The 21,121-nt window shown below is 33.9% G+C and overlaps 1 protein-coding gene across 13 annotated transcripts in view; it reads left to right on the top strand.

Annotated features, from left to right (window-relative positions):
* The window catches only part of LOC149775740 (uncharacterized), a 194,377-nt gene that overhangs the window by 24,924 nt on the left and 148,332 nt on the right, over positions 1-21,121 (top strand). For 8 of the 13 annotated variants that reach the window (XM_089944250.1, XM_089944255.1, XM_089944247.1 and 5 more), the window contains exons 3-6: positions 3,319-3,405; positions 7,943-8,463; positions 12,957-13,141; positions 15,006-15,231. In XM_089944250.1, coding sequence (XP_089800376.1) covers positions 3,319-3,405; positions 7,943-8,463; positions 12,957-13,141; positions 15,006-15,231 — 1,019 coding nt within the window. The remainder of the gene's footprint in view (positions 1-3,318; positions 3,406-7,942; positions 8,464-12,956; positions 13,142-15,005; positions 15,232-21,121) is intronic. The other 5 variants (XM_089944253.1, XM_089944257.1, XM_089944249.1 and 2 more) reach the window with 2 other exon arrangements.

Raw genomic sequence — 21,121 nt, 5'->3', positions numbered from 1 at the left:
GGTGAGTAAATCATCCAATACAACTTCCATTACTAAAGATAGAAATTTTTTAATTAACTTCTCTGCAGAACTGCTCAACAGAATTTGGGCAAAGTTGACAGAAGGCATACTGGGGTGTTTTTCTGCTTAATATGTTGGTTAAACATAATTGACTGAAGGGCATAACATCAAAAACTACTTATATACAACCCATAGCAACTGTAACTGAAACAGCAAATAACATTTTCGCTTGTCAAGAAGTGAATACATTTTTACCACCACCTCGGATGCAGAAGGTCACGGGTTCCAACTACAGCTGAGTCATATCAAAGACTTACAAAAATGTACTAGCAGCTGCCTCGCTTGGCACTCAGCATTAAGAGGTTAGTGTTAGGACTGGTCATCTTGGTGTCAGGATAATGTGACTGGGTGGGACATGTCTGCAGCATGATGCCCCAGTGTTAGACATCACTACAAACTTCCACACTGCAGATATTAAAAAACGAAATCACACACACGCACACACACACACACGCACTTTTACCAAACCAGCATCATACTGGAGATATTAGTCACATTTTTCTTTATAGAAGAAAGCCTGGCTTAGTGTACACCTATATTAAAATAATAATAATTAAGAATAATAATTAAGAATTCTTTTTCTTCAGTCTCTTTACATATTAAACCTCTATATAACTTTGGACACAACTACATGTATTTATTGCAAAAATAATTTTGTCATGCTATAAGTTTAGACATGAAATCATTGTAATTATTGATACACTGTAAATTTTTGGACACCTGAGCACATTCTCGTGCAGAATTTGTTCATCAGAATGTTCTTATCAAGAAACTAACATTACTGGAATGATGAGATTGTCATAAATCCATAATGATATTTAATATTCATCTTTTTGTTTTCCTATTTCTGTTTCAAAGCTGTATTATTTCTTTGGACAATGACAAGCATGTTGCATTACTATAATATGGTATCTAATTCAACATTGACTTCTTCCTTGTTTGCATTTGTTTGCTATTGTAGTTTTATGCACTGTTACAATAAACCTGTTTACCAGTCATCTGGTAATTAGCACATTTTCTTCTTTGAAAATTTAGATACTTAACCTTCTTAATAGGTGGTATTGAATATTGCAACACTGAAAATATTCCCCAGGTATATGTAATCAGCACTGATTGAATGACCTTGTTACATGGTGGTGTTACCACATGTACATTGAACCAGTGGCATCACTACAATGAACTTTAGTAATATTTTTATGAAAATATGATAGAGAACTCACTGAAGCATTGCTTTGAAAATATTTGAAATAATGTAGCATTAGTTTTAATGTGTGTGACCATGCCAAAAATTAACTTAAATATCCATTTCCTCCAATTTTCAGGATACCATGTCTTTAAAATTTGTAATTTTTAATCATACAAATAAATATCCGACACAAAAAGGTGTTGGAATAGAGTTCAATCAGGCCATGTATATTATCTCATGGATTAAATACAAGTGTTGTCAGCAATAAAAACAGCTGACATGATTCACAAGTCATGATTACTCATTGTGGTACAAGTGAAAACTTGATGTAGTCAATTCCTGTTCTTTGTAAAGTGGATAGCTTTGTGTGATTTGAAGATGCTTCAAGCTTAATAAATGAAAATATGAATTGTGTTTCCATTTGTCAGAGGTGAGATGCCATGAATAGTTGTATATCATATTGTTGATACATTCTTTTGTCAAAGGCAGTCTTTATAAATCAGTATTAGAATAGGTTCCAGTTAGCAGTTTGCATGTGTTTATGATAATTTATCACATTCATAGATAGCTAGTGATTTGTTGGACCATCAGTTGATTTTGTTAATACTTTACTCCAACAGATAAAGCAACATCATATCTTCCATGGTTTGTAAGTTTCCCTAAACATACAGACATTAGTGTACAGTAATTATATAATTTAGGGACGGCTCTTACTTATTACCAGTGGCAGTACATTTACATGATGAACAGACTGACAGTTTTAGAAATAAAAGACCAACAGAAAACAGTTATAATTCTTTGTTTGAGGAAGAGAACACCGAAATATTTACATTGTCATAAAAGTGTTCTTTATTGACAGCAAAGGATATAATGTAGCTTAGTTTGCTTTGACGATTTCTGACCTGCATTAGACTTGCTGGACATAGAGAAACACTGGCAATAGATACTTTTATCTTCCAGACAAAATAGTCTCAAAAAATGTATTAATTTCATTAGTAATTGAACAAGCTGCCAGAGAGAAAAGTATTGATTTTTTGATGTCCAGATATTTAGATCAATAGCAGTTAAGTACTGACATGTTTACTCTGCAGTGATAATTGTGCTGATTTCTCCTTGACTTCTTAAGGCTGGGTTTATTGAGTTTGCTGGAAGTTATAACCTGGATCTGATCCGATTTAAAAAATTGGAAATATAAGTGATGTATATTATGATCTAGCATGGGTTCAGTATTGAGCAAGAAATAATTTTCCATCTGATAGGCTTGCCTTGTTACCACTATGACTGGCAGAATTTTGATCCATTTTTGGTTAGACTTAGAATATATGATGAAGATCTTGCACTGTTTGAATAATGAGAAAAATTGGTGCATGAGGTAATCTTGTATCAGATTGACTGGGACATCTTGCTTGTGTACATGTTGGAACACTGACAAAAGTTATATTAGTATTTGCATATTGATTATTCAGACATAAGAAATAATAATTGCTGTTGTCTGTCCCAAGACTTACATACAGTTTAGTATCTGTCCACAAAGGACAATTTATGTTGTTTATTTTTTTTAAAATTTGAGTGTCCTTTATAGCTGTATAGCTATCTACATGTAGATGTAACTTTCATTTCCTTTAATTTTATATCTAATGTGCTTGAATAATTTTATTAGTTTAAATATTTTCTTCATTTGTTATCCATTCATCTTAAGAAGCAACTTAATGAAGAGTACGAAAGCATCTAGTACTTTTACACTTGTTTAGCTTCGAATTACTTAGTTTGTAAATTATCGAAACTGATAATTTATTACAGGTCTGGAGATAAGGTTGAACTGAATTGAATGTGTTCTTGTGTCACATAAAACACATTCTTACACAACAATAAAAATGTTTTGAATTTCATTATTTTTATTCTATGATTTGTGCTATTTTATCAGTAACATCTGGAATGTGAATGCTCCTTTGGAATGACCATTTGTTTCATTTTCTTTGCTTTGCTAACCTATGCTTTGTAGTGAATGAAGCCATTCATTTGTGTGCATTTGTATAGATCTGCATTTGTTGTTATGACTGTTGTGTTTTAAGGTGCCCTAGCCAAAAGTGCCCGTGCCGCTGGCATGAGTTCAGGAATGGCAGAGAAGTATGCTGCTGAAACCATTTCTACTCTCCCAGGTAACACTTCCCACACCTTCCCCAACCTCTCATTATATGCACTCTTGTTGCTTGCTGCTCCTGTGTCCTGTATTTTTGCTTTCCCTGTCATTATTAAAATATATTTAACACTGTACTTGAAACAACAGCCACAGTTTAGACAAAATAAGACATTGGTACAAACTATTTACTTTATCATGTAGGTTAATATAGTCAAACATACATGGGATAATTAACAAACCAAAAAATAGAATCCATGGGGGGGGGATCTGGATTCTTTATGAAATATTTGGATTTTTATCGGTCCATTGGACCTTATAATTAGTTCTGTAAAAAGTATTTTTTTCTTTTTAACGTTTCAAGCAAACAGATTTGTCTTTTTCATACATAATTTGATTATGCTGCCATTCACATTGTTTTAAGACCCTGCATAATATTCTGTAATGTATATTTTCCACTTCCATCATGAACCATGTAAATTTGGTTAGGTTTTAAATCATGTTTTTCAAAAAGCGCCGTTAAAATGTCAACATCATTGAGACACTGGTGGATGTACTTTCTTTGCAGGGAAAAACGTTGGTATATTAAGTGGCTAGTACATCTGTACTGATGAAAATGTATTTCCATTACCTAATTGCTTCAATCTTTTTAATGTGTTTTAGAGTGAGTATGGAAAGGAAATAATAGTTTAATGTGGTTTTCTGACAGATTAATGAATTTTTCTGTTAGAAATCTTCAAGCTAGTGAGTGATGAAACTTATGAAATTGGATGATACAAAGTTATAAAGCATTCATTTGAATATTATATGGTAAATCCCGTCACTTTGCCCGACTCTCTTGTCATACTTGTGGATGAGACTAAATTTGTAGTGCTTGTTTTCCTTCCACATATTCGATATCTTGGGAGCAAATGTTCTGGTTTTGATACAAGTCATGGCAGACACAGATTTGGGAGCAGACTAGAGGGTCTTTCACTGGTTTTGCTTATTGTGATCTAAACTTGACTTAATCATGTGCTCACATCAGTCTGCACATCTGACAGACACATCCTGCACATCTTCAGGAGTCAACAGAAAAAAAATCTTGCCATTGATGCAACATTTTATGTTACAAATCACCAACATGGTTATCAACCACCCACCAGTAATAATGTTTGATCTTTGCAAATTGGAAATGTATTCAACCAGTCCTCATTTTTCGGTGTGAATGCAGTTACAAGGAAATCCAAGCCTCTTATGACGGCCTTTCATAACCAGTATGCAGACATTTCAGAAGATGGATAGAATCTTACAGCTGTCATTCTGGTACCTGTGGCACCATCTTGAGCCAGTTACCAGATAAAGCCTTCATTTCTACTGCAGAAATTACAGCCATACTCAGATGTTTGGAGTATATTTACACTTCTCAAGAAACATCTTATCTTATTGGATTGTCTTTCAACGCTGAAAACCTTGCAAAAGCCTAAATTTGAACGTTTATTAATATGACAGATATTACAGAAACATGATTTGCTCATTATATAGAAAAAGTTTTCTGTACTGTTGGTTTCCTAGTCATGTTGACAGTGGAAGATGTTCTTGTTGAGTGTATCACCTCCTATGCTGTGAAACAAGATTTTAGCCTGCCTGGCCATTAGGCCATGTTAGATTACAGTATCTCCCTGCATTCATTGTACTTCATCTGATCCGATTTCAGTAAAAATTGGGAAAGAGGTTCACTCATCAAGATCTCAGAAAGGTTTGTTTATGAGCAAGTTCCACAGATATTAATGAAGTGATCTTGCATCTGACTGGCTGACCATATTAACACTCTTGAGGTCATATTTCTGATCGAGTTTGATCCGACTTTGAATATATGCTTATGAGCAAGATCTAAACATATTGATAAGTTGATTTGCATTTCATTGAACTTAACAGTCTGGAAGCTGTCTGATCTCAATTTTATTATACTGTGGATAAATGCTTATATCATCATGATCTTGGACTAGTTTGATAATTAGCAAGATACATTCCTATTTACAAGGGGGTGGGTGGGTTTGAGTGGTCTAAGGCATTTGCTTTTATAGATTCCTAACATCTCACCTCTGTCTGTGTGGGTTCAAGTCTCAGGCTTGGCCAATGTGGATATGTGAGAAAGCTTGCAAGTAGCTTCCTGTGAGTCAGTTGTTCTTTCCCTGGGGTTTTCCCAGGTTCTTCCTCCACCATATATACTGGTGACCATTTATAGCTTAACATGCGCAGAAAGATGGTGTTTAGCCCACAAAAACAACAACAATACCATATGTACAAGGTGATCGTGCATCAGATTGGCTGATATTTAACTATGGAGGGGTCAGGTTTTTGGTACTATTTTTGGTACAAAATAATCCATTTGTCTTGCTCTGTATCTTAACTATTATGGTATTGAAGCTGTTCACAGTACAGTGTGACCCTCCTATAGCATGCTCTGTTATAACACGAATTCAGATATAACATAGTCATGGTATGACTCCCAAAATGTCATATACACGTATTTTTCTCATACATGAAAAAAATAATCTTAAAAGTATGCAGAAAATGTAAAAAGTTTATTATCATTTTGGGGAATAGGTCATGTATGAATAATACAAGATGACTGTGGCATGGCTCCTGAAATTTTATATGTATTTTTCTTGTACACGAAAAAGTAGTTTTTTTCATCTTAAAAGTACAAAAAAAATAATGTGTAAAAAGTTTATTCTGGGATCGTGTAGGGCTTCGCCAATGTCGCACACTTGGATTTTTTTTTCTTATTGGCGGCAAAATATGCCATCTGGCAATTTTTTTTATTGGCTACATTGTTGGCTGTTTAAACTTGTATATACAACCATTGGTTTGGAGTGGAGAAATTCAGAGGCCCCTTGAAAGGAAGCCACAAACTGGATATAAAATGCACTGAAATTTATCTATTGGAACATCAACAAATTTTTTTGTTCATATTGTTAAACCATCTAAACAGTGCATTGTTATATCATAATCCACTTATCTTGACATCAAGCATGAGTAATGTATGTTGTGAGATATCCACTTTTTGGTTGTTGACATTTCTGGTAGCGGAGATCAACTGGATGAGGCATTATCTCGCAATCTATCTTTCATCAAATTTTTTGGCAGCTCTCTAGTAATTAATATATTTACAGAGACCGACATTTGTATGTGGATGATAAGTAAAATTCCTCTTCTTTTCAGTCAGAATTAAGTCCTACGGAACACCCCATTGTTAAATTTTTGATGCATGCGTGGAAGACAGCATCTCGCTGCAACCACAAATGTAACAAAAAACAAACAAAACAATCTTATTCATTGGTTTATTCAATAGGCAGGAAGGAACAGTAACTTAAATAGACCAAATGACAGCCAATTTCTTTTAAAAAATGTACCCAGATAAAATAGTTTGCAGAATTTTCAAATGAAAAAGATTACCTTTGAAGCACCGATTGTTATGAAAACATCCTCGGCAACTGAAACAAAATTCAGTCTCAATCATGGAATACAATTATTTAATGTTACCACCACAATATGAAATGGGCATTTGTTTGGTTCTCCAAAGCTGTCCTTTACCGGCGACTTCAATAATGCATGTACCCTTCATCAAAGAAAGCCTACTACAATCTTCAATAAAAGCAAAGAACTTTTCTTCAAAGGACATCAGTACCAGACTTAAATAAAAGTAATGGAATCTGATGGATTTTTGCATTTTCCAATGTGATTAGAACACAGTAACTGTGCTTTGAAAGTTTCCTTTTTGCAGGGACCAAATGTATTCTTATGAATGTACCAACGGGGGCTTAAAACGCAAACTAACTTTTACCAACTTGGGACATCCTGAAAAGTAAATGTGCTTCATCATTTGTTACATGATTGTGCTATGTTTTTCCACTGAAATCAGACCAAAATGATCTGTGACAAAATTATTGAATATTTTAAATCTGTGTGTGCATATTTTCAATGGAATCACTTGTGGGTTCAGTGTATATGATGAGATTCACGGGTGAGTACATGGTTTTGATACTCTATTCATGCTATATATTAGACATGTATATATAAACGATATTCACATATATGTACCAATTTGTGGTTCTCCAAATAAAGTAAAATATTATATATGTCTTCTCTGTTTTCACTGCAGGTGTATTTCTCATTTAATATGCATCAATTTAAGATGGTAACTGTGCCACTGAAGCACGTATTTTACCGCCCGCATTTATTGCCCCCCCCCCGCAAATTTTTGGGAGTACATGCATCATGTTCTTCATCTAACTGACCTGTTTGCTTTTAATATGGTTTGGTCTATAACACGGTCAGCTTTTATGGCTCTCAACTACCCTGTTATAGCGGGGTCACACTGTATTTCATTTATGGTATGTATGGAATTGATTTGGAGGCTTGTTATATTTTTCCCCACCCACCGTATCAAACAATTGCATTCACATGTCAGAAATTAACTGTTTTACATGTATCCTAAGAATCCCTTAGTTAAAATGCATGCTTATCCAAATTTATCTTCAACTGGATTTCATCAAAACTTTTTTTTACTGCAGGTCCTGATCCCCCTGTCCCTCCCCCTCTTCCACCATCTGATGACTTTATTATTGGGGATAGAGTGTTTGTCAGTGGATCTAAGCCAGGGTACATTTCCTATTTAGGAGAGACACAGTTTGCCCCTGGAGAGTGGGCAGGTGTTGTATTAGATGAACCTGTAGGCAAAAATGATGGATCTGTTAGCGGAGTTCATTATTTTCAGTGTGAACCTAAAAGAGGAGTTTTCTGTAGAATTTCAAAATTATCAAGGACTCCAGGTATAATCCACAGTTCAGGATCTAAAGGAGATGATGCCCAATCAGATGCAGGGCTAGAAAGAAATGGTAGTCTACCACTAAAAAGGCCAACCACCCCAAGTATTCCAAGGCCAACTACTCCTAGCATACCAAGGCCCATAACTCCAATAGGACTGAGACCGACAACTCCAGCAGCTCATACTAGATCAAGTATTAGCAGATCTCTGTCAGGATCAAACTCTAGCCTGAATCAATCCAGTACACCAACTCCAGCACCAGTGATGGTAAGATAGATTGCATGTTGGGTACTTTGAGAAAGAAAAAAAAAAGAAACAAAAAGTTTCATTTGATAATAACTTTTCCAAAATAGCCTTGCATCAAGCAGGCCATTATTTTATGTGTTTTATATATTGTTGGAATTTCAAAGTTCTGGAAGATAAATAAATTTGTGTTAAGAGTTATATAAGCTTTTGCACCAGACCACACAGTCTGGTATTAGTTTATTGCTTCTCTTTGAAATACTTAGAACCTACCTTCTACTGTCTCACCATCTACTAAGATACACTTTGTCTTTAAAATATTTGAAAAATTACAGTTAGTTTCATCCTATCATACTTCATTTTCATTATTTGTTTTTTTTCCATTGATAAACTGATATCAGCTGAGCCTGTATTAACAGACTTTCATAGACTGTAGATCGTGGTATAAGGGGGTAGATTTTTTGTGCCTCCTGTATGAAGTTGTAATTTCTATCGTGTTTATTTTCTTGTGGACTGTAAAATTTAAGATGAAACCAGGCAAGGTATTATTTAACAATGTACACGTAAAGTCTGATTATTTGCTTGTGATGTAATGGGTAGACTGATTTTGTATGTTTAGATTTGGTTGCATGACATGGGTTTTTCATTCATTCATTTGTTTTGGGATGTACAATGATATAGTTTTGTTTTCAGATGGCATAAGGTTATTTGATATTATGTATGCAAAGTTTACTTAGATTTTTAGCTCACCTGGTCTTATGATATAATGTAGCTTTACATCAGGTGTATGTTGTTGTCAGCAGTTGCTTGTTACCACTCTGGAATCCATATTTCTGATCTGATTACAACTAAACTTGGAATATGGGTTTATATATTTTTAATTGTTTTTTTTAATTTCGTGGTGTATGTTTTTTATAATAATATCATTATATATTGTTTTTTATGTTATAGGTATTGTTTAATGTTGTAAACCGCTTAGAGCTTCTAAAGATTAGGTGCTATACAAAGTCCTCATTATTTTTATTATTATTATTATTATTATTATTATTATTATTATTATTATCAAAATATCAGATGATTGTAAAACTAGCACGATCCATCCATATCAAGGATGTAATCTTGCCTCAGATTGTGCGATCTTTTTACCACTTTGAATGTCATATTTGTTATCTGATTTTGATCAAACTTGGAATATATATTTCAGTCATTGACACATACGAATGAGGCCATCATATGTATGCCAAACTGACAATTTGCATATTAATGCAATGAAAGAAACTTATCATATCAAATGAGAAACAGGTTTGGATTGTTAAGAGAATTCTCACCTTGGGAGAATTAAAAATTTTAAAGAAGCTAATTCTAGAATGTATAGTGTGTGCACAAACTTGAAAATTGCTTGCACTTTGATGGTTGCCTTAACAAGTGCTTAAATTTTAGGATGGATCCACAAAGTACTGGAAAATAGCTGAAAAACAGTTTGAATTTAAAAAAATCATTTTTTATAAAACAATTAAAGAAATAATATTTGACTAACATTAATGTCAAGAAAAAAAGGCAGAGTGGTCCAAAGTGCTTGCCTTTAACAATCACTGCCATCTCACCTCTGTCCTTGTGGGTTCAAGTCTTAGGCTTGGCCAGTGTGGGTATATAGGAAAGATTGTCAGTAGCTTCCCATGTGTCAACGGTTCTATCCGGGGTGTTCTAAGGTTTTTCCTCCACGAATTATTCTGGCCACCATTTTTAGCCTATCGTGTACTGAAAAATGGCATTAAACACAAAACAGCAACATCAAGAAATAAGATCTATTAATCAGATAAGAAACTTGATACTCTGGGAACTTTAATTGTGCAGCTTGTCTATTCAGTAACACTGTTGGGTTGCCTAGGTGCTACTTAGTACTCAGCGTTGTTTGGAATTTCAACTGCCTCATGATGTAAAAGAATAGATGCTGTGTTGACTGGGCCATTAAGACTGATGAAAAATTTGTTCCGGCGCTCTGTGACTGGTAGTGTATTTTCAAACAAGATTGCCATAAGAGTTATACCAGGCAAGAACATTGTCTTTAGCAAAAACGTTTGAACATTGGTAGCTGAGATGACCTTATGTTGCATTAATTTGTTGTGTTATTAAAAGATCTTTGATCAATGGTAGATGAGACTGTCTGAAGTTACAGTGTTGCTGGAAATGTGACAATGAATGGAAATACAAAATAAAAGTCTTAGAATGCTACGAATGACCTAAAATCACTTGAAACAAGTACAGTAGTGCTTGTAGAAGTTTTTTTATATTGTTGTTAAAAATCAATAAAGAAATACAGCATAATTTGTGCCAAGTGCGAAATCACGATCATGAAAATGTCCGTAAATTTGACCTTACCTCTCAAGTCCTCACCATCAACAAAAAAGAAATTATAAGGTAATAGCCTCATCTAAGAAGCATTCCGCTCCTGCGCAACTGGTAAATCTGGCAATAAATGGTCAATCCATTGAAAATATTTAGTAAGTCAAACTTTTAGAAGTATTACTTGAAAGTGATTTAAAGCGAGACAAACACATTGACCATGGCTGTAGGTCTTCATCAATAACAGCCATTATGAAAATCTTGTTATTGCAGCTCCTTCCTACAACATACAGTTGGTCGTTAAAATAATGGTTCTACATTGATGTCTAATACAGGTGCCAGCATCTTGAAAATCTTTTTGCAACTCTTCCAAGATGAAAAGTCTTAGTAGCATTGGGGTATTACCAGAAGACTTCATATGATGTCTAGTTTTTATTAAGTAAAAATCATGCCATCTTGCATCTAGTATGTCCACCATGGCAACCAGTTTGTAAATTTCATTATTGCTACTCCTCTTAAGCTGAAATCACTGCTAAGATGGGTTTCATCAGAAGACTAATTATGATATCTAGTTGGTCCTGAATGAAAATAGGGCTGATATGACCTCAAACATGTGTCACAATGAATATATTGAAAATCTTGTCATTAATTCTTCTTGATGGATGGTCACACCAACATGGGTTTTTCACCGGAAGTCTTCTAATGGTGTCTGGTTTGTCTTAAATGAAAATGGTACCAATCTTACATCCAGTATGGCTGCCACAGTGGCTTTTTTGAAAATCTTATCACTGAGTATTATTTGAGATGGTTTCAAAACTCAGTAGGTAAAAGAAGAAATAGCCTTGTCTTGAATTACTGGAAATTCTTTTCATGTAGTAGAGTGTTAGTTCCATCTGGGGACTCTTGTTTTTGTTCTAGGCCTCCAAATACTGTTTGGAGGAGGGAGTGTTCAGCTTGGACTGGGAACTGGTGTCAGAAAAAGATATAACAGTTTAACAGTAACATGTAACTGTTACATAATTAAATATAGACCAAACCCCCAAAATTGTATGTTTATTAAGGGAACATTTTCTTCAATATTGATGACTACACATTGTATATTGTGATTATTCTCAATGAGCATTGGAGTTTCCATTCATATCTAAACCTCATGTACTGGCATTAGGGTAATTATTGATGCGTGTTGTTTTTATAGCGGTCATACTGGCTGTCACTCCAAGTTTACTCAAAGCCTGTAACTTTCGCAGAGTAAAATCTGGTTTCTGGGGTCAACAATATCATTAAAGGGGTAGACAATGATAATAGATTCTAATTAAAGGGGTAGACGGTGATAATAGATTCTAATTAAAGGGGTGGACAGTGATAATAGATTCTGATTTAAAGGGTGGACAGTGATAATAGTTTCTAATGATGATTTTAAGAACAAGTTTTTTTTAATAAAAAAAGCAAGCAACATTTAATCTCTTTTTTATCTACTCGTTATACTACATCTAATTTAATATCATACAAAATAATTTTCTTTATTGTTTTTATTTAAAAATTGTCTTTTGTAACTTGTAAAAGCAGCCAACATTTCATGATCAAGATTGCTTTAGTCAGAATTTGTTTCTGGCATGATAAATAGTCCTTGCAATGCCTCCTGAAATCTTCTTTAAAAGCTCATTAGAGATGAGTTTTGTAATGGATCATTGATCTCATGTTTTTCATGAAGACAACCAGGTGAAATTTTTTAATAATTACAGGTAAAATGCATAGAATTATAAAAATACCTTGAGAGTGTCATACAGAATATTAAAAGTGTAAAAAAAAGTACCAATAATGCTCAAAGCCTGTGGCTGTTGATCCAGAGATGACTCTTGTGGAAAGGTTATTTACGTTAAGAAAATTTACTGCAAAAGTCTGGAGAATGTGAATTCTGAAGCCAGATCTCTGTGGCAACAATGTTGTTTAATCGGGTTGCATTTGTGTTCATGCTTGACCATAATTTAGATAGAAGATATATGAATGCCATTATATGTGAACATGAATTTATAATTATGTGAATAAGTTGCTCAACATAACTGATGTTTACTTTGATAATCTGTTGTCTTCAGCTACTTTGGTTTTAGATTACTTTAATTGGGTTGTATTTTTATCTTGAACTTGGTTTTTTCTAATTGTGCAATCTCTTTCAGTCCATGTCCACCCCAGCTGCTGGACCTAGATACAACTTGAAGGTTGGAGACCGTGTTTTAGTCAGTGGCACAAAACCAGGAACTCTGCGTTTTATTGGTGTCACTGATTTTGCAAAAGGTGACTGGGCTGGTGTTGAGCTTGATGACTCCATGGGTAAAAATGATGGTGCTGTGGCAGGGAAAAGGTAACAGTTTATATTTATAAACCAGAAAGTGCAGAAATATTATACAACCACTAGTAGTACTGATGTAAATTCCTGTCTTTTTATCTGCTACCTATATGATGATACCACTGAAAAATGGTTCTTAAACCATAGCAATCAACCAACCAAAATGCATATGATATAGTTGGTCATGAATGAAAATTATGCTCTGAAGACATGCAGTATGTCTGCTACAGCAGACATTAAAAATTTTGTCACTAAGTCTTTGGAATGGATGTTCATATTAGAATGGGTTTTTTATCATTAGCCTTCTAATGGTGTCTGCTTTGTCTGAAATGGTAATGGACTTAATCTAATGTCCAGTATGAAAGCCAAAGTGAATAATTTGAAAATCTTACTACTCAGAAATTTCAAAGATGGTTTCAGCATGCAAGAAGAGTTGATCTTTTCTTGAATTCCTGGATATTCTTTGCAGTCCTTTTGAGTGACAATTGTTTTATAGTCCTGTTTATGTCCACCAGGGTATCACTTAGTTGCCATTATTGTTCCCCTTCCAGATTTGATGATGTGATTGTATTTTTTTTAATGCTGGATATCAACAGGTCACTTCATTATGAGCACCTCACTCCAATATGCAGTTTTTTAAAATATACAATATGAATTAATGAATTAATGAAACACAATTTATATCTTAATGAGACACAATATCTGTAATGATATACAACATATATTAATGGCATCCATAAGACGGGATTTAAGACATTGGGAGCATGATTAGCCATTTTTTCAAAAGAACCAAGAATAGCACATAGATGAAAGAATGTTTTTACTTTTTACTAAAGAAAAAATGTGAACGTGCTTATTTTTGTCATTGGTTCTAGAGACAGATGCAAAGCTAAGTCGCATAGTTCTGCATTGTTGATTTTGCTTTCTTTTTATCATGTAATTAGAAGACAAGAGGTAGTTGCAATTTCAAAATTTCTTATTGGACTGATAGTTAAAAATGATTACTGCTTATCATATTGGCATGTAATCACAATCAAATGTTGCTTATTGGCATACTGATCTGATCTTGTTTACCAGGTTTTGTTGTATAACCAATGTTAAAAATGTAAGCATTTGTGGGATTATGTTGATGTTAGTTGTTTCATACTGTGTTTCACTTGATTGTACGATTAAGAACCAGTTTTGATATTGCTGTACATGGTTTTCTTTTCATTTGGATGTCCCTGTGGTTTTTGCAAGCCTAGCTCCTTCACTGTTGTTCATGCATTTGAAAGTCATACATGAACCATATCATGGTTTTCAGATGAGACTAAACAATGTTCTGTGGAACTTCTGTCCACATGAGTTGAAGCCTCAGACTCAGCTATTGTGGGTATGTGAGAAAGATTGCCAGTAGCTTCCTGCGGGTCAATGGTTCTTACCAGGATTCTCCTCATTGGTTCTTACCGGGGTTCTCCTGGGTTCTTACTCCACCATTATCTATTAACCTCCATATATAGCCTGTCTTGTACTGCAAAACATCATTAACTCCAAAAACGACAACAACTTTGTTTTATTAGGAGGTCAGCTATTCTTTTATTTACCTATAAAGTCCTTACAGTACAACAGTTGTCTGTTAATGGATAGTATTAGATTGCATAGGAAATTGATATGGTGTGATTATATTAGTATTTGGTGACATTATTATTTTGAGTGTTTTATCTTTGTGGTAATGTAAATTCTTTGTGATAGTGTCAGTGTTTTGTGCTAACGTTAGTGCTTTATGGTAATATGGATGCTTTGTGGTATTGTCATTGCATTGTGGTAATGTTTATGCTTTGTGGTAATGTTACTGCATATTTCATTAGTACTTCAAAGCATTACTTGTCTCTTTTGGTAGATATTTTGAATGCAAGCCCAGGTACGGTCTGTTTGCACCAGTACACAAAGTGACCAAAATAACAGGAAGTACAGGGGTCAGTCCACAAGCACGTACATCAATGACAAGTTCTCGCTTGTCAAGGGAACAGAGTGGCAGCCAGGAGTCCGTCAGCTCACTGAGTTCAACAGCATCCAGTGTGTCTCGTAGCCGGGTAAGACTGGGTGTAACGGCGCTCAATAATCAGGTACATGCAGCTCTACTGATGCTACTCCCAAAATATCTGACTTCATTTTGATCATGGTCACATCAAGGACATTTGCCAAGGAAGGATCACTCCTCATAAATAAATGAAGTGCAAAAGCAAAAAAAAAAAAACAAATCAAAACTTTTATTAGGAAAAAGAACAAGGTTGGGTAAGGGTCAAGTTTGGCTCCCAAATTAAGCAATAAAGTCAAGTCTTCGTAAGAGTATTTGTTATGAACTGTGCTATATTCACTTTATGTACACTGCAGTAAATATATACATATAAACACACACAAACATATCAATATAATGAAGGACTGGTATAAACAGTTAATTTTGTTTCTAAACATTTTGTTCATCCAAAACCTCAAATGCTGCTAGATTTCCACTTCTTCTGTCATCAAACTACCAGTACAGTCAAGAATGTATTTGATGTTTTTTTTACAAAAAACACTTTTTGTAACCATCTAACAGATATATATATATATGTCATATGTGTTCTCATTTGCACTCTTTCCTAGCAAAGAGAAAATGGAACACTGTTGTTAGCTCACCACTTAGAGTATTATTGCTGTATGAGCCTAGGAAGTATATTTTACAATATTTCTAAAATAACATCTTTTTCTTGAAACAAAACTCAAAATTCAAATTTTGATTGCCATTTCATAAGTAAGACGTTTTTTGTTTCTAATTAAATTTTGGAGATTTCTTCAGCATAAATCATGATCCAACGGAATATTAAGATGAGTGTAGATAAATATTGAAGAGTCACATTAAGGAAGGTGACCCACAACAACATGAAGCAGCTGATTATGTTGACCTTTACCAGTGTGGTCTGGAAAAAAAGTAATGATAAGAAATACAGATCCTATGTAATATTGTTGTTGTCTTCATAATTTTTAAATTTAATTGGTTTTGTAGACTATTTTCCAGATCACGATCTTGAACCCAGACAAACATGACCAGAATATGAGATCTGGATATGAATCATACATATTGAAATGATGATGTTCAAAAATTCTGAAATCTGCATTGAGTCCATTTAATATGCAGTATTTGTTAGCACTATCATTCTTTACATTTGATGAAGTGTTTTAATACACAACTTCTGCGTATTCCAGCAGTAGAGAAAATTGTAGACTAGATCTAGTCTTAAACTTAAAATGTACACTTAAAATGGAAAAATAAAATTGATAGCAACAGTTTTTTTGAAGAAATATTTATTGAAAAAAGGGATTATATTTTACACTTATGAATTTTAGTCTGTTTTAGTGCAGTGACATGTATAAATAAATTTTTTTTAAATAAAAAATTGGATATATTTATTATACCATGAAATAACTTCACAAAGCCACATGCTATCTGTATATCATAATTTGTAATACAGTTGCATTGCAGTGGTGTATAAGTATAAAGGTTGTTCCTTTTATCGCAGGTAAATAACTTTGAGCTTTCATTTTGTTTTTTTAGTGCACATAAAAGAAATTTCTTTAATTTTTCAGTGCAGTGATTCATGCTTTAATAATCTGGTTGGAATTTTTCTTTCGTTATTTCTGTCTGTCTTTTTCATTTTACTGATTTTTTTTTGTGAATAACTGAAACCAATATCTATGCAGAGGTTTTAATTAAGAGCTTAAAAATAACCCCATAATTATTAGTTAAAATAATGCTGTTTCAGCCGGTTGCTTGCATGATTAATGTTCTCAACATGTCATTATCTAGTTCATTTTTAGCTCAGCAGATCATAGACCAGTAAAGCATGTTCAGTAAATTGTAAATAAATATAAAAAATAGAATTGTAAGAGGCAAATACAATTTGACTGTATAATTATTGAAATGACATTCACTTACAGAAAAGAAGCGACATAAATAACATGATCATAATGCCCAGATCTGGAAATTGACTTGTGTGAGTTTGAGGTCAACTGGACTTGGTCAGTGAACCTGACTAACTTTACAGGAGTACATAAGACACTTTATTCTGCATGTTTTTCATGCCGAATGCCTGCATAATAAAACTGTTACTTATGGCATTACTTAATATTTGGCCGCCACATTGGCCATCTTGAATACATGGTAACATTATCGGGGTGTTTTCACTAAAGAACTTATTGTAATATTTAGTTGGTCCTAAAAGAAAATGGTGCCAATCTGCCATCCTTTATGTCCACCATGACTACGATCTTGAAAACTTTCTTATAACTTCTCCTCCTGGGAAAAGTCACATCAACTTCACCAGAAGACATCTTATGCTATCTAGTTTATCCATAATGAAAATGGTACTGTTGAGACCTCCAGTATGGCTGCTACATTGGCCATCTTGAAAATCTTGATATTGCTATGCCTTTTGAATGGATGGTTTTCAACAATGGTTGATTCTAGTTGATTCTAAATGAAAATGGTACTGATTTGACATCCATTATGGCCACTACAAGTTGTCATCTTGAAAATTTTGATACTGCTACTCCTTCTGAATGGAAATTCACATTACCATGTGGTTTTCACTGGAACACTTCTCATGATGACAGTGGCCATCTGGAAAATCTTATAGTGACTCCATTTTGGTGGAAAGTCATTTGAATTTTTTTTTTTTAGAAGACTTCTTATCTTGTCTAGTTGATTCTAAAGGAAAATGGTGTTGATCTAAGATCCAGTTTGGTCATCTTGAAAATCTTGTTATTGCTGTTCCTCCAGAATTGATTTCCCTATCTATATGGGGTTTTCACCAAAGTACCCATTGAGATATCTAGTTGGTTCTAAACGAAAATGGTAGCCAGCAAACCTCCAATATAGCTCACACAATGAATGTAATGAAAATCTTATTTTTAGTTGTTCTAAATGGATGGTCATATTAGCAAGGGGATTTCACCAAAAGTCTTCTTATGTTATCTAGTTTGTTCAGAATAAGATAGTGCTGATCTTATGTCACATAAAATTTTATCACTCAAGAATTCTGACATTGTTTGAATAATTAGCAGTTAAACAGAAGTAATGGTTTCATCTTGAATTCCTGTAAATTCTATTTTTTTGAACAGTAGAGGATCTTTCCATTCGAGGGACTATATTGTTTTGTTTCCATCTCTTATTTCTTGGGAACAGTTTGATGCGATAAAAGAAAAACCGCACCTCCTTGCACATTGTCTTGAGAATGAATATATCAAAAGTGATATTCTAAATTTGGTCAGTAACAAAGCCATACCACTAATGTTGCAGAAGTAAGCTGTATTTTTTCAGATACATGCACACAAACAGCTTTGTTCACATTTCTATTTCTTTAGCATACACTAATGCCCAAAATGTTTCCAAGACATTTTTAAGAAGAATTTTTTTAACTAATACATAAAGTTTTCCTTTCTGGTGAAAGGTTTTAGTTTGCTTTTAGTCCGTGCTAAATTTAAACATAAGCAAAAATATTTGAAACTAGATGAAAATAGGCATTAGAGGTAATCATCGGAGAAGAGAACCATTGGCTTTTTAATGGTTGCTATCTTTTTTTTAAAGCACATCCAGGATATAATTTAAATAATTTAAGAAGAGAGAGGGGCCTCATTTATTTGTACGAGTTTCATCTGGATCTCATTATGGACTGAAATTGGCCCTTATCTTACCTTGTCATTTAACCACACAGTGAACCAAAATCTTAAGATTACAAGTCCCCAAGATCATGAAACTTGTCTTAATGCTTTTTCATCAGAACAGTTATTGCGCCATTGATATTTATTGTGAATAAAAGAAAGAAAAAGCTTTAAATTTTTCGATCAAATGTATCCAGTTAATGTGTACAAAAAGTTTCATAATTCTTGGGTGACACTGGTTTTGTTTCAGGTTCTAGTGCACTGGCAGTACTAGGCCAGACAGACTGTTTCTTTGAGGAATATCTAATGCATGTTCATGTAGTCCTTTTGATATAGAGATATAATCAAGGAACCAGTCATGAAATTCAGGTAAAAATGGCACAGCGTGAAATTTATTACCTTGAAAAAAATGAAAATTTATATATGGGAAAAAAGAGCAAATAAAATGAAAAAGAGGACCTTCTCTGGTAGCTTTTCTTGATGAGATAATAGCTGTTGTCAAAAATGACCAGCAAGTTTAATGATGTGCTCATTTGTTTCTTACAAGTTTCATTATGCTAAACTTATTATGCTGTGATGTGGTCTCCATCCATCTGTCCTTCTTTCTGTTTCCAGTTTTGTTTCCATATGGTAACTTGAGTCATCACACTTCGTTGTTTGCATGCACTTGGGGTAAGGAAGACCTTTTATCAATTTTGGGGTCAGTTGCTCAAACAAGGTCACTGTGACTAAAATAATAAAAATGCTTTCTACACAATATCTTGAATTCTCCATCATCTACCATTACCAGACTTTGTGGCTTCCTTGCACTTGGAATAAGAAAGAACCTTATCAGTTTTACTTTTTGACGTTTTAAGATGGAGGTCACTGGGAAAGAAAGAAGAAAAATGTTTTCCATAGAGTAATTTGAGTTGAGTTGCCCTCCATTTATAATTACCAAACTTTTTGGATGGCTTGCACTTTGGTTAAGAAAGAAAAATATTGATTTTGGCAATAAAAGCTGAAGGTCATGGTAACTGAAGGAATCATAATGGTTTCCACACAATAATGATAATAATGATAATAATAATAATAATAATAATGAGGAATTTGTATAGCGCCTAATCTTTAGAAGTCTAAGCGCTTTACAATGTTAGACAACACCTGTAAGATAAAAAACATATATAATGATATGATTACAAAAACAAACACCATGAAATAACAATAGTTCTTCATCACATATCAGCACCAAACTTTGTGGATGGCTTTTGCTTGGGATAAGGTAGAAGCCTATCTATTTCTGGATCAAAAGGTCAAAAGCCAAGGTTACTATGACTGAGCAAAGAAAAATGGTTTCAGCACAATAACATCAGTTACATCAGTTCTACTCCATGGACATGGACCAAGTTTTGTAGACAGCTTACACTTTGGGTAAGGAAAATATTTTTAATATTGGGATGAAAAGGTCAAAGGTCATGATCATTGTGATTGAAAGAAGAAAATAGCTTCTGCACAAAAAGTTTAGGGATCAACATAGAGAAGTATTAAACATTGGGCCGATGTATAATGTGCCATTCATGATACACTTTTTCTGTGTTGTTTTAGTAGATGTTACTCACATAGAGCAATCTGTTTTTGGTCATATGTCAGTATCTGGTGGAAGGCAGTCAAAATAGTGTGCTCCAGGGTTAGCTTCGCCATTTTGCCTTCGCAAGCTTTTCAGCGCATTAAGTTGGCATTCATAGATGCAGACTGTTCTGAATATTTAATTTATTCTGGAATTCCATGTTTGTATATGACAGTTTGTTAATATCGTAAATGTGAAAATACATCTATTTATTGCAGCACATTTGAGGATTAGAAGTCATTTATTTTCTGCGTAACATATTGGGGATTAGAAATCACTAAATTGTTTCTACATAATTATAAAATAATTATACTTTTGAAACATACTTTGGTCCAAAGCTGTCAGCAGTCTGGACAATATCTTAATAATGGTCAGTTTGAACTACTTTTGTAACAGAAAAAAGCGAAATCAGGCTGCATCATCCTTGATAGCTTCAGGCTTATGCTGCATGCTTGCACATTTTGCCATTTTATACCTTGATATGCACTTTACCATGTGAAAATTTACATGGTGTTAGCAGGAATAGCTTGTTTATGATGGCAGAGCACTGTACTAATCATGTGTGTATCTGTCTTTCCATCCAGCTGTCTGTTCATCTGTTGATAATTTCATTTCTGCTGTGTAACTCGAATGAGAATTATTAGATTTTTACACCTGACTGCAGATCAGTTTGGAGGTCAAACTGCCTGTGATGCATTAAAGTCATTCAA

The sequence above is a fragment of the Sinohyriopsis cumingii genome, chromosome 19, assembly GCF_028554795.1.
Source record: "Sinohyriopsis cumingii isolate HCF-2022 chromosome 19, ASM2855479v2, whole genome shotgun sequence".
Taxonomy (NCBI): Eukaryota; Metazoa; Mollusca; class Bivalvia; order Unionida; family Unionidae; genus Sinohyriopsis; species Sinohyriopsis cumingii.
Note: the sequence above shows the minus strand (reverse complement) of the source record. Positions and strands in the feature narration are given on the sequence as shown.